Source organism: Anabrus simplex, chromosome 7 (assembly GCF_040414725.1).
Source record: "Anabrus simplex isolate iqAnaSimp1 chromosome 7, ASM4041472v1, whole genome shotgun sequence".
NCBI lineage: Eukaryota > Metazoa > Arthropoda > Insecta > Orthoptera > Tettigoniidae > Anabrus > Anabrus simplex.
The window spans coordinates 219,567,957-219,583,118 of record NC_090271.1 but is presented as its reverse complement, the minus strand read 5'-3'; the positions used below and the strand labels follow the sequence as shown (position 1 = coordinate 219,583,118).

General features: G+C 40.1%; 1 protein-coding gene across 6 annotated transcripts in view; it reads right to left on the bottom strand.

Annotated features, from left to right (window-relative positions):
• The window catches only part of Ge-1 (Enhancer of mRNA-decapping protein 4 homolog Ge-1), a 320,261-nt gene that overhangs the window by 112,193 nt on the left and 192,906 nt on the right, over positions 1–15,162 (bottom strand). For all 6 annotated transcript variants that reach the window (XM_067151567.2, XM_067151568.2, XM_067151563.2 and 3 more), the window contains one exon: positions 14,140–14,307. In XM_067151567.2, the coding sequence (XP_067007668.2) occupies positions 14,140–14,307 (168 nt within the window). The remainder of the gene's footprint in view (positions 1–14,139; positions 14,308–15,162) is intronic.

Here is a 15,162-nt window from a genome sequence, read left to right as displayed (position 1 = left end):
GAACTGTTAATACCATAACATGCATTAGTAGAGCGTGGACAATCCGCATTGGATACGATACGCAGTTTTTCAAGTACAGTGGAGTGTGAACGTATGGTGCAGCATCGTCGATGACCACCTCATCGGCCCCCCATTTTTTAGAAGGCCATCAGACGGGAGAATGTTATCTGCAGTTTCTCCAAGATGAACTACCACCGTTCTTGGAACATATGCCACTCCTTAACTGCCGCAGGATGTGGTTACAATATGACGAAGATCCACCGCACGCAGTGGTAATCATCCAGAACAATCTTGATGCGACGTATCCCAATAAACGGATAGGAAGTGAAGGACCTGTTCTCTGGCCCACCAGATCGCCCAATCTTACGCAGCTGAATTTTCTTTTCTGCAGGGCCATGTAAAACAATTGGTGTATGCACAAGAGCCGGCCAGTCCTGGTCACCTTAGACAGCGCATCACCGAGGCATGCCAATCCATTTCGCAGGAGATGTTGCGACATGCCAGACATGATCCTTAGAACATCGTGTGCAGATCTGTACTGACCACAGAGGTCGTCAGTTCAAGCAGGTGCTGCATTAAACGACATGCATAACTGAAATCCTGTCACGTTTCCTAGCCTCTTCCAACCCAGCCACCATATCAACAGCCCTTTTCAGGGCCAAATAAACAAATCAGTCTGTGAAAACAATTAAGTACGGTATGCAACCTTGCCCCATCCCAGGCAAATGGCTAAGCGCAGTTCCCAGCCTATACAATACCTGCTTCTGGCCTGTGTGTGCACCTCCCATTGTAAAGTACACGTTCTTTGTATCTGTGCTCATTTTAAGGGTTCATCTGAATTAATAATGGCACTCATGACTCCTGCCGTCTTCTAGCAAACAAACAAACATCTCATTATATTACCCCTGTTTAAGGAGAATTATAGTATAAGTGGCAGAAAGCATAAAACTAAATCACAAGGAGCTAGTGAACTACCCGGTATACCCACCTTCATAGGACCTCTTCATTCTGCCTGGGTCGGTCAACAAGATCGGATCCACGTGCGATACCATAAGGAGCGGTGTGAACTTATATGAACTTATATGGTTTTCAATGTCTTAGGTGATTGACTTTGTCATGTTGAATCATGGCTGAGAAATGATATAATGGCTGCAGAAATTTTCTCACGGAACTGGAGGATGTACTGTAGAGATAGGATAGGGATGGTAGGAGGGGGAGTATTCATTCTGGTGAAAGAAGAATTTGTAAGCTACGAAAAAGTTAAAGATGACAAACATGAAATTCTAGGTGTAAGAATCATCTCTAAAGAGATGTCTATGGAGTTGTACAGACCGGGAAAGGGTAGCGCAGACGCTGATTCAGAATTACTTGATAAAATAATCAGATATGTGAGAAACGACATGGAAAGAAATGTGATTGTAGCGGGAGATCTGGATTTACCAACTGTCAATTGGGAAGGAAATGCGAATGACAGGAAGCATAACCAACAAATGGCAAATAAGCTAATATGGGAAGGACAGCTGATTCAGAAAGTGATGGAACCAACTAGAGGGAAAAATATCCTGGATGTGGTGCTGGTAAAACCAGGCAAGCTCTATAGAGAAACCGAAGTAGTAGATGGTATTAATGATCATGAAACTGTTTTTACTGTAGTTAGAAATAAATGTGATAGAAAGAAAGGTCTTAAAAGTAGGGCTATTAGGCAGTACCATATGGCCGAAAAAGCAGGCATGAGGCTGTTTCTAAAAAGTAACTATGATCGGTGGAATACAGTAAATAAAAATGTAAAGACACTCTGGGATAGGTTTAAAGCAATTGTTGAGGAATGTGAAAATAGGTTTGTACCTTTAAAGGTGGTAAGGAATGGTAAAGATCCACTATATTATAATAGTGAAGTAAAGAGACTAAGAAGCAGGTGCAGGTTGGAAAGAAATAGAGTTAGAAATGGCTGGAAGTAAGGAGAAATTGAAGGAACTTACTTACTAGGAAAGTGAATCTAGCAAAGAAGGCAGCTAAGGATAACATGATGGCAAACACAATTGGCCGGCATACAAATTTTATAGTGAAAAATTCAAGAGTATGTATAGGTACTTCAAGGCAGAAACAGGTTCCAAGAAGGATATTCCAGGAATTATTAATGAACAGGGGGAGTGTGTATGCGAGGATCTTCAAAAGGCAGAAGTATTCAGTCAGCAGTACGTAAAGATTCTCGGTTACATAGATAATGTCCAGATAGAGGAGGTGACTAATACTAAAGAAGTATTCAAATTTACCTGACAACAATGACATTTACAGTAAGATTCAAAAGTTGAAAACTAGAAAAGCAGCTGGAATTGATAAGATTTGGGGGGATATACTAAAGACAATGGGTTGGGATATGGTACCATATCTGAAGCACACTGCCTGCTGTCATTTCTTGATGGATACAGTACTTTTGCATCCATCTCTTGGCACAGGCCAGAGCAAAGTGTAGCTTCCACTGAAGTCCCAGTCTCATCCATGGCTGTGACAATATGGAAGCTGCTGGGGTGCTGATTAATGACATTCAGAGCACAACCAGTATGTTTGAGTGTCATGAAAGGTGTTGCTCATACGGTTAGTTGTGCTACAGTAGCACTGTCTGGCCCAGTGAGAAAAGCAATGGCAAACTACCTCACTCCTCATCTTGCCTAGAACGCCTCATTTTGGTACTGCCATTGGTTTTTATGGTTTCCCTATAACTGCATAGCCTTTGGTGACGCTATTTGAGGATCCAACCAGCCTCTCGCCTGATGACCTAACAGACAGACATCTGAAGCACTTATCTGATTATTGTTTGCATGAAGGAGCTATACCAAATGAATGGAGATTTGCTATAGTAGCCCCTGTGTATAAAGGAGAGGGTGATAGACATTAGGCTGAAAATTACAGGCCAGTCCTTTTGACTTGCATTGCATGTAAGCATTGGGAAAGCATTCCTTCTGATTATATAAGACATGTTTGCAAAATTAATAACTGGTTTGATAGAAGGCAGTTTGGGTTTAGGAAAGGTTATTCCACTGAAGCTCAACTTGTAGGATTCCAGCAAGATATAGCAGATATCCTGAATTCAGGAGGTCAACTGGACTGATGATGATGATGATGATGATGATGTTTGTTTAAAGGGGCCTAACATCAAGGTCATCGGCCCCTAATGGTACGATATGAGATGAAATGGAATGACAAATTAAAAATCCAAAATCCTCCACTGACCAGAATTCAAAACGTGAGGATGAAGAATGAATGGATGGATATGAATCAATGGATGCGACCTGCAATGCCTTACATTCACAGAAACTGACATAAAAGAATAGTATTATTGAACAAGGGACTGCTGCTATAGCATTACTCTGAATCGATGATGCTTGCAGTCTAAAGGGGGTCCAAAATCCAAGTTATTGACCCCTCATAACGGCACATATCGCTAGGAAAGCAGAACCATGGTATTTGTCATGTTGCGGTACTAATCAAAAGTAGCAGAGACTCGCGGAATTCCACACATTATGGTACTACTCAAAGGTTATGATATTCGACATATAATACAGACCTATGGTGTTTCTCACATTGCGGCGCCATTTACAGGCAACACAAACCTATGGTGTTCATCACATAAGAGTACTAACCTCAGGGACCTGCACCATCCCGTCGTGTTCCTTACATAGTGGGTACTAGCCATAGGCAAGGCAGAACCACGGTAGCTATCATCTCATGGTCCTGCTCATACGGTGGTACTAATCACAGGTACTGCAAAAGCCGACCGCACGGTGCTCCTGTGTGCTACTAATCACAAACCTATTTGGTACCTAATATAGTGGTACTACACGCAAGTAAAGGCGACCCATGGTGTTCCCCACATGGTAGTACTAATCACAAGTAGTTTCATGGTTCTAATACGATCATCCTTTGGTCACCCCTTTTAGTCACCTCTTACGACAGGCAGGGCATACCGTGGGGTATTCTTCGCCTGCGTCCCCCACCCACAGGGGGTTGTGTGTTTGGTCCGCGAGAGGTATTTTATTTCCTTCAAGTCCGCCGACAAGCCAGCTAGGACCCCCCTATCCGCCACCTGGGATACACCATGTGAGAATATCACCTCTCCCCCTGCTACACCAGCGTAGTAGGTTGGTGGCAATTGGACTGTATCGCGATTGACCTACCTAAGGCATTTGATAGGGTAGATCATATGAGACTACTGGCAAAAATGAGTGCAACTGGACTAGACAAAAGTGTGACTGAATGGGTGGCTATATTTCTAGAAAACAGAACTCAGATAATTAGAGTAGGCAAAGCTTTATCTGTCCCTGTAATAATTAAGAGGGGAATTCCTCAAGGCAGGATTATTGAACCATTATATTTTCTTATCTATATCAATGATATGTGTCAGGAAGTGGAAAGAGAGATAAGGCTTTTTGCAGATGATGTTATTCTGTACAGAGTACTAAATAAGTTACAAGATTGTGAGCAACTGCAAAATGACCTTGATAATGTTGTGAGATGGACAGTAGGCAATGGTATAATTATAAACGGGGTTAAAAGTCAGGTTGTGAGTTTCACAAATAAGAAAAGTGCTCTCAGTTTTAATTACTGTGTTGATGGGGTGAAACTTCCCTTTTTTTCTTTACGTTACACCGACACAGACAGGTCTTAAGGCGACGATGGGACAGGAAAGGCCTAGGAATGGGAAGGAAGCGGCCATGGCCTTAATTAAGGTACAACCCCAGCTTTTGCCTGGTGTGAAAATGGGAAACCACGGAAAACCATCTTCAGGGCTGCCAACAGTGGGGTTCGAACCCACTATCTAGTGGATGCGAACTCACATCTGCGCGCTCCTAACCACACAGCCAACTCGCCCGGTAGAGCTCCCTTTGGGAATCATTGTAAATACCTAGGTCTTAATACAACGAAAGATCTTCATTGGGGTAATCACATAAATATGATTGTAAATAAAGGGTACAGATCTCTGCACATGGTTATAAGAGTATTTAGGGGTTGCAGTAAGGATGTAAAAGAGAGGACATATAAGTCTCTGGTAAGACCCCAACTAGTGTATGGTTCCAGTGTACAGGACCATCACCAGGATTGTTTGGTTCAAGAACTGGAAAAATTCCAAAGAAAAGCAATTTACTAAGGCCACTGTGTTTGGAGATGTTATTGTAAATAATTTCAACAGTTTCTTTGACTGGAATATTAGGATACATATTGACTACGTCGAATGAGCACATTACTTGATTCAGTTTCAAGATGAACTTGTTTAAAATGTCGCAAAAGTTGACCGATTTCTTCAAGGGTTGTTTATTATTAAAAACGTAGTGTTTCTCTTTAGGAATTTATGTATGTATTTAGATACCTTGTAAGTTGGACTATTACGACAATTAATAATAGGTCAGATAGGGATATCTTTTTTGTGTACTTTAGGTAAGGCTCTAGCTAATGGTATGTTAGGAAGTGAATGAGTTTATAAAGGTACTGGAATTCGTATTCGACAACAACTTATTTCGTTTAACGGTAAAATTTTCCAACAAAGTGGACTGGCAATGGGAGACCCTATATCTGGTATCATGGGGGACATATATATGGACACGAATGAACACACGAAGATAAAGGAAAAAATCAGAGGCATAAATTTAGAGATAAGATTTGTGTATGATACATTTGTTATTATTGATAAAGACATCACTAATAGTAAAGAGATACTGGAAAGTTTAAACAGGATTGACCCCAACATAAAATTTACGAAATAAATCATTGAATTTTTTTTTACATAACAGTCACAAGATTAAACAACACTTTTGAATTCCAGATATACAGGAAACCAACACATGGTCCAATAACCATAAACAACTCATTACACCCCAGTTCACAAAAGCAGGCATCTTTCTATAGTTTAGTTTATAGAGCTTTGAGAATTCCACTCTCCCCTAATAAATTAAAGACAGAATTAAACTACATAAAGAATTCAGCAAAATTAAATGGATATAAAGTCAAGATGGTCAATCGCCTAGTTAATAAAATTAGAAATAAGCTGTCTACAAATCTGATACCAGACAGAATTAATAAAACCAAATATGTAACCTGACGATTCACCAAATCATGAATACGTTCAAGAAACACGGTATGAACATAGTCTTTAGAACTTCTAATACGAATCAAAGTATATTTTTTTATCATGGCAAAATTAATCAGGGAAACCATCGTTACTCGAAATCAGGAGTTTATAGATTGAAATGCTCAGAATGCCGGTTTTCTTATATCGGACAAACTGGGAGAAGCTTTTTCACGAGGTTCATGGAGCATTTTAATGCAGAAAAACATAATAAATACTCTGCAATGAGTATGCACATGAAAGAGACAGGACACCATTTTACTTCCATAGAGAAAAATTTGATGATAATTAGGAGTATGGAAAAAGGTAAGCTATTGAACGAACTGGAAAGCCTTTATATATTTTTGGATCAGAATTATAATAACGATAAAAATCTCAATGATCTTACGGAAGTCAGAAGTCCTTTACACGAATTAACACCTAAGTTACTAAATACTGTTAAATCAGGTCAGAAAGGAATCCAACAGAAGCTGTTAAATACAAAGGCTTATACCCCTCCTCCAAATGTTAAGCTTGCTCCCGACACTCGCAAGAATGCCCCGCCTATACTGCCAATGACGCATAAGGGTGCGCCTATCTCCTCTCCCCTGCCAGGTTCACCATTACCTTTTACCCCCTCTCCAAACGTTAAACAAGCTCCCGTCACTCAAAAAAGAGCCCCTCCTATACCGGCAATAATGCAGAAAGACCCACCCATCTTCTCTCCTACTCTAGGTTCCCCACCACCTCTATCACACAAATACAATACTAGGAGCCGCACTGGCAGACAGGTTAGCAACTCCAAATCAACAGGACGTACCTATCATCTTAATAATAAGTAAGTAAGTTCCCATTTAAATGTGGTCATTTACGAAATTCACACATACTTGTAATATTATAGTATTATATTCCCCTTTTTTTCTTTAAAGTTTCCACTGTCTGTATAAATTAGTCGGAGGTCATGCACAACATTCTATACCACACAAATTTGCATGGTATAACTTACTACCTATATTTGTAAAAAAGTGGATCAGCATCTTTCAACTAGAGCCCACATTTGACTACTGCACACATTCTGCATCCTGCCTGTTATGTTTAAAGCATTATAGATTATTGTGTTTTCACAATTTAGCTTGTGGACACACTATTTTAACTTATATTCTGGAAATACGTCACATAAGTTGCATTTTAATTTTCGTCTTTCCGTAAAATTGGTGTTCACCTTGGTGCTGTTTTTATAGAAAAACATTTACTACTGTTTTTAAGACGAAGATTCAATAATAGTTTCAGACAAGGTTTTGAACTAACATTGTGATAATTTTAATTGTTTATGTTATCACATTTTTAGAAGTGCTTTAATGTTGTTTTATAGATGTAATGTAATTTAGTTTTTGGACTACTGTAATTTTAATTTTGACTGTAGTCTTTTTAATATGTTTACGACTGTTGATGAACATTATTTTACAATTAAAAATTAAGGCTGAAGATGCTCTTTATAAAGTTGCTAAGTATCAGGCTTGTCAAAGTGATACCCTAGTAAGAACATCATTTTCTCCACAGCTTGGTGCTGTAATATTAATATTGTGTAAGAGTATTACAAAAAAGAGGAATGGCACGATCAGGCTATAAAAACCAGCCAATCCTCTTTGCTACCTGGGAGCTATCATACACTGTATAAAAAAAAATTTTTTTAAAAAGACGCACCAGGAAGGAATTGTTCGATGGCGATAAAAATCAGTGGATGTTAGGAACAGACATAGAAAAACAACAGATCAAAAGTGCAGAACAATCAAAAGATTTATTGCAAAGTTAGAGTGTTACAAAGTGAGGACGGCAATAAGGTATTGGTCCACCCCTCGCCTGGATGCAAGCTGTCACTCAACGTGGCATAGATTGATAATGTTCCCGGATGGTGTCCTGCAGAATTTTGTGCCAACTGTTGGGCTAAATTGGCGACATTCTGGGATGTGCAATCGCCTTCCCATGACGTCCCAAATGTGCTCTGTAGGAGAGAGATCCGGTGACCGAGCTGGCCAAGGAAGGATAGAGCAAGCTTGAAGACAGTTCATAGCAACACGTGCTTGTGCGGCCGTACATTATCCTGTTGGAAAGTAAGGCCTGGATGTCGCTGAAGGAACGGTAACACAACCGGCAGTAGAATGTCATCAACATACCACTGTGCTGTCAGTGTGCCAGGAATGTCTACCAAAGGAGTCCGGCTATCAAAGGAGATGGCACCCCAGTCCATCACCCCCCCCCCCCCCGTTGTGGAGCTGCGTGGTATGCGATAGTCAAGGCAGGATCCCCACGCTGGCCTGGACGTCTCCAAACACGTCTTCGGTTGTCGTCAGGGCACTGTTGGAAACGGGACTCATCGTTAAAGACTATACGTCCCCAGTCAGCACAGTTCCACGTTGCTCGAGCGCGGTACCACCGTAATCTGACTTGAAGTGGTAAGCGGCGTAACGGGCGGCGCGAGCGCAAATCCTCTCGCTCAGGCGTCTGTTGATGGTCATGGTGGACACATGTGTGCGGGTCACATGCTGGATCGTTGATGACGACTCCGGTGCTGTGACCGTTGTTCTGACAATCGCTCTGTCACTATACTATACTATACTATAGGAATGTATGTTTGCATGACATATTTACCACTCCTATAATGTGATATATTTCAAGCTCATTTTCCTTTACACATGCGCGTAGGAAAATGAACTCAATGAAAATTGTTCTGATGGACTGCATATCAATATGTGGCTGGGAGGCGCGACCAGTCTTAAGGGAAATAATGGACAGGAAGAGCATTGTTACACTCACGAGTTTCGCATAGGAACGACAATAAGTTTGTCAGTTAGGGAAGATAAGAAGAGAGGCAACATTTCCCAAAGTCACAAGATAAGGAACATACGGTCAGACAGGAGTAAACTCTGCTGGTCTCGTTCTGGGTATGTTGTGCCAGCAATTGTCGGTCGTGAAATCTATGTTATGTGAAGTGCCTATATTAAATAAGAGGTTGAGGTGTTTTTCTCAACAAGATATTTGTGTAAAGTCTGTGTAATACAAAATTAAGAAGAATTACGATTAATCATTGCCCCAGAGGAGTGCGACAGGCTTTGGCAGCCGGCACATTTCCTATCCTCGCCGCTAGATGGGGACTTTATTCATTCCATTCCTGACCCGGTTGAATGACTGGAAACAGGCTGTGGATTTTCATTTTCATGGCTGGGGTCCACAACTGAGGAAAAAACAGTCACAAGTATCAGGGCTTAAATTAACAAGGCTGCTGATGTAAGATGTAGCCAATGTAGACCTCCACAATCATCTGCAACTAAAAGGTCTGTGTCTTTTACTGTACATTATGTAGTTAGAATTTAAATGTTTGTCTCCATTAATGAGTGAATGGCGAGATTCAGCATCATTTTGCAAGTTCCAAGTCAGTAGAGGAATACAGTGGAACCTCGATTCTCCGTTTTTGGAGAGACCACGGGAAAAAAAACGTACGTCACGGGAAAACGGAAAATCTGGGAACGAGTGAACTATCAACAATTCGGCTAAATATCACCCAAAAAAAAGTATACTTATAACCTTACAAACACCCCTATACCAAACCAAACCAAACCAAACCAAACCAAACCAAACCAAACCAAACCAAACCAAACCAAACCAAACCAAACCAAACCAAACCAAACCAAACCAAACCAAACCAAACCAAACTACAGCTCCAATGGGCCTTCCGCCTACCAAGCGACCGCTGCTAGGTCCAAAGGTCAGCAGATTACAAGGTGATGCATGGTCAGTGTGACGAATCCTCTCGGCCGTTATTCCTGGCTCTCTAGACCAGGGTCACCATCTCACCATTAAATAGCGCCTCAATGAAACGTCATTGTAGAATGAGCTAACCTGGAATCAGCCCTCATATCCAGGTAAAAATGCCTGACCTGGCCGGGAATCAAACTCGAACCCTCTGGGTGAGAGGTAGGCAAGTTTGACCGCAGGGCCCACTTCAAACATTAATTACCGGTATGCAACTTAAAAATCTTGAAACTTTACATTCAGTTTTACCAGGGAAACTTAATCAGTTTCCTCTGAAAACTTTCAGTTCAGCAACTCTGATCAGTCAAACAGTTCAAAAACCTAACACCACCAAGCCAAACAACTATCGATCAAGAGTAGTGGTTGCGTGGATTGTGAGTGACCCATGAGACGGTTGCCAGTCGTATGAGCTCTCTTAATTGAAGATGATCTTGACTTCACAGCATGCGGCGAGAAAGATTATACCCACCCTTGTTGGAGGGTGTGCCTTACAAGGGCTTCACTAGGGGAACCAAACATGTACTCTGGCATTCCCGGCAATGAAAGCATATTGAACACAAAAACGCCCAACAAGATGGCAAAATCCCTCTTTCTTTAACCTTTTAAGTGCTGAGTCACCAGTTGACTGTTTGGTAAATCAGTGCTGAGTTTTTTCATTCGTATGTAAAAAAAATGGTAGAAGCCTCAATTTTTAACTTATCAGTGGGGTGATTAGCTTAAAATGTTTATAAATGTTGGTTGTTTATAAATCAAAATGCAAATGGAAAATCCTACACTTATGTTCAATACTATTTAGAGAGAAAACAAAATTACACTTATGTGCCCATGCGTGCATTGTCTTTATACAAAGTAAAGAGCCCAAAATAATATTATTTCCTAAAATCTGTACGCAACTAATACATGTAACTTCTTAGAAGTATATAAGTTGATATTTTAAAATACTTTCCGAATCTGCAATGTGGTGACATTTAAATGTTTTCTACTGGTTGTTCGTGATGCCGATTTGTTCAATATCTGCAACAACTCCACTGGCACAAAAGTTTCTAAAAAATCAATGATTTTCGGGTTGTCATCAAACACTACTTGGCCCTCAGAGCCTGTCACAGTTACCTGAAACTTTGGTGAAGAAAAGTAATCCATCCGCCACGAAATTAACGAAAAAATAGCTTTTGTACTCACCGTGTTTTTCTTCTTTCGTTTAGAAGGAGTCTCTGTTTCTCTCTCACATACAATATTTTCGGCACTCTCTCTATCACTCTCATTTTCAAAATCACTTAACAATTCCTTAAAATGATTACTTCCATCATCACTTTCTGCTGTGGTTAATAACAGAAAGATTCTGTGATCCGAAATAACATCGCTGCAAGAGCAACTAAATTGTTGCTCCGCCATGTTTGTTTGCATCACAGATGAACTCCACAGACGTCTACAAAAAGCTCTGCAAGTTACTTTCCGCAGCTATAATCTCTGATCAGTTAGTTCTACATAACGCCCAACAGATGGCAGAACATGGCAAAGATCAAATTCTCACTCGAAAGTGAACCGGGAAACTCGAAAAAATTAAAATTCTCGTGCACTGTCTATAGACGGGCGTAGCACTGGTGTACCGGCCACATCAGCCCGTCTATAGCCGGGCGTAGCACTCATCGGGTTAAAACTTCCATTGTAATTTGGTCACTGGTATACTGGTCATAGTCAGTTTATGGAAATCTTGTAGGCCTACCACGTAAATAAGGCGTACATAGACTTTTAAAGGTTATGTTGAACTCGAGAATATGGTTTTAAATGTAAGTATCGATTCTCAAGTTCTCGAATGCATTATATTTTATTCTGCCCGTCACTTAATCACAATCAAATTGGAAAGAGAAAACATATCAAACCTTCCAAATTTACGATTATTCACAACTTTGAGCTCAGCTGGAAAGCACGCTCGCTGTACAAGTCGGTACAAGAGTGAAATGATACAAAAGTTTTAAATGCAATGTGCACAAATAAAACAACTGCAGTTTTTATAACATTTAAAGACAAAAACATGAAATTCCCAGTCATACATTAGGACCAAAACTGTTGCTGAGATGTGTGAAAGTAGGAGGAAGGGAAAAGGTAGGAAAGGGAAATGTATTGTAGTGGAAAGGAAAAACAGGTGGAACAGGGTCAAGGGAGGGAGAAAAGGGAGGAGGAAGTAGCTTCTGCAGCAGTGAGAGAAGATAGGGCTGACCAGGAGGGGAGGGGATCAAATGAGGTGGGTAGGGTTGAGGCTCTGGTCATGGGGGATTCCATCATTAGACATGTGGGGAAAGTGTGTGGAGGAAAGGGAACCAGGGTAGATTGTTATCCAGGAATTAGGTTGAGGCAGATGTTGAGGAAAGTAGAAGAGACGAAAGAGGAAAAGGAGAAGGAGAAGGTGGTAGTGTTTCACGTTTGTACTAACAACGTAAGGCAAGCAGGTATAAGTACCAACATACTTGGGGATGTGTGGGATCTGGTAAATGCAGCAAGGATGAAGTTTAAGGAAGCAGAGATTATCAGTGGAATACTGTGTAAGAGGGATACTGTCTGGAAGGTGATTGGGGATTTAAATGAGACTATGGAATGGGTATGTGGGAAACTGGGAGTGAGATTTCTAGATCCTAATGGGTGGGTAGGAGACAGGGATCTGCGCTCAGATGGCCTTCACTTAAACCGCAGTGGTACATGTAAGTTAGGAAACTTGTTTAGAAGGATTATAGGCAGGTACATTCAGGGAAACAGGGTGGCCTAGGGAGCGGTGTTAAGCGAACAGGGAACTGGAAATCGAGTAGGGATGACATAAAAATGTTAGTGCTCAACTGTAGAAGCACTGTAAATAAAGGAATCAAATTAATTTAATAGATATATACTTACCAGATATTGCAATAGGAGTTGAATCATGGCTGAGAAATGATATAATGGATGCAGAAATATTCTCACGGAACTGGAGTGTGTATCGCAGAGATAGGATAGGAATGGTAGAGGTAATACTCTACAATGAAATTTTGCAAGAATGCGATACACCTCAAGATATGGCAGAGCGCATCACTGATTTCGCGGAGGTTAATTTATATTTTGTCCTGTTTGTTTAAATTTTGGAGAGGTTATTCCCATGTAAATTTATAGCGAGAATGTTATAATTTCTCTGCTGGCACTTGGAATATGTTTTCATGATATATGTAGTTCAGTTAAGTTAGCTTACGTGATGCTGTTTGAATAAGTAGCCTGAAACATTTGCCACAAAATTTGATCGGTCATCTTCAGCACCGTATCGTTTATTCGCTATGTACACTTGTGAGCTCTCTCATCGATATTCTAAGGCGATGTCGGAGCGATTAGTAATACTCGTCGACTGCTGTTCTATAAAAGAAAATTCAAAATGAAAGAGGAGCCACGTTATTGTAATAAATACGTAAATAACATGCCTGATAGCAGCTGTTAACTCGTTAGAAATAAAGGCTGAAGTAAACACTTGCTTAATTTTTAATGTTATATACTCAAATTAAGTCAGAATGTGATACACCATAAGATATGGCAGAGTCCATCACCGATTCAGAGGATGGTTTATATTTTCACGTGTCTGATTAAGTTTCGGAAAGGCTGTTTCCATGTAATTTTGCAGCGAGAAGGATATCATTTCTCTACGTGTGCTTGAAATACATTTTCATGATACAGATACAGTTAGGTTACGTGACACTGTTTGAGGAAGAAAACTGAAAGTTTGCCACAGAGGCCTCTGGAGTGAAACTATAATTTTTTCAGAATGAAATAGACTTTCACATAGCATCAGATTTCAAAAAATAAAAAACGAGCAAGCCGTAGTGTAAATATCATCCGTGAAAACACAAGTCTTGAATAAACTGATTGCAGTTTCATACCAATTTTAATGTGTATGGGCTTTTTTCTGACTTACGAAAAATCGGTTATTACAACAATCTGTTATGGTGAATAAATTTTTCACTTTTATGAATTCTCGCTATAACAGACTTCTACTGTATTTACATCACTCCCAAATTTCCACTGAAAAATGCACCTGTTCATTAAAAGCAGAATTTTCTGTAAAGTGGAATTCATTAAAAACAAGTTCCTATAACATTGAGATTATGGCGGTTTTGCCAGATCTTCTGAAAATTTAAATTACGTGGTATTATGTTAAAAAGTGGGAATGTTAAAAACATACATACAACTTTACAAATGTACATACTTATTAAATTCATTACCTCTTATTTGGATTTTCATCTGCAGGACCTGATTTACACTTATCTGGAACAAGCATTTTGGGAATTTGAGGCCAACCATCAGATTCTGACTTGATAACAACTTCCTTCTCATTTGGTAAAGCATCAAACTGGGGTTTATCTTTCGGAGGAGTAGGCTTGGGCTGTATCCTGAAAGAGGATGATATAAAGGTTAATGTTTGTAAAAACACAGTAAACATCATCAAAGTTAATTCACAGGACAAATTACCCCATGAAGCCGAGGCATTTGTTTGACAACAATTTTTAAAAAATGTACCACATACAGAGTGGGGGGGAAAAAAAAGTAGCAGTAATTCAAAAAGAAAGAGGCAAGGGAACGATTAACAAACATTCTGTGCCTGTCCACGAATTACAGCTGACCAAGTAGATGTCTGAATGTGCATGTGTGCTTACCCCTTTCCACCTCCTCTATAGTGCCACAAGCCTCAGCGCTCTCACGGTTCAAGCGGCCTTGATGTACTGGCGAGCACTTTGGCCAATCAGAATGCTACATTTTCCTTAATAATTACAAAATATATGGCAAGAAATGTTTATGCTTTTGAAGAGACACTGCAAATCTACAGGCCAACAGCTTTCGTCAGAATGCTTTGGGATGTCAATTGGTTCAGCTGTTCTCTCGAACTCGCGGTCACAAAAATGAGCCTAGTGTTTTAAATATACATACAAGCAACATTTTAATTCTAGCAACATATATAAACTAACCATGTTTTTGAACGGTCAAATCTTCGAAATTTGATAAAGTGACAAATGGGCATAATAGCATGGACAGTTGTATCAGCAGTATTCAAAAACCCACCACATGTTTTCATTGTACAGCAGAACCTTGTTTATACATTCCCAGATTATTCATTCAAATTACATGGTCCTGCAAGCATCTAAATTTAATCACGTAAAAATCCCACATTATCCGTTACTCGAAGAAACGACTTCCCGGATCAACTGTCCAGAAATTTCAGTCCCATCAATGCTAATCCTCGATCAAGC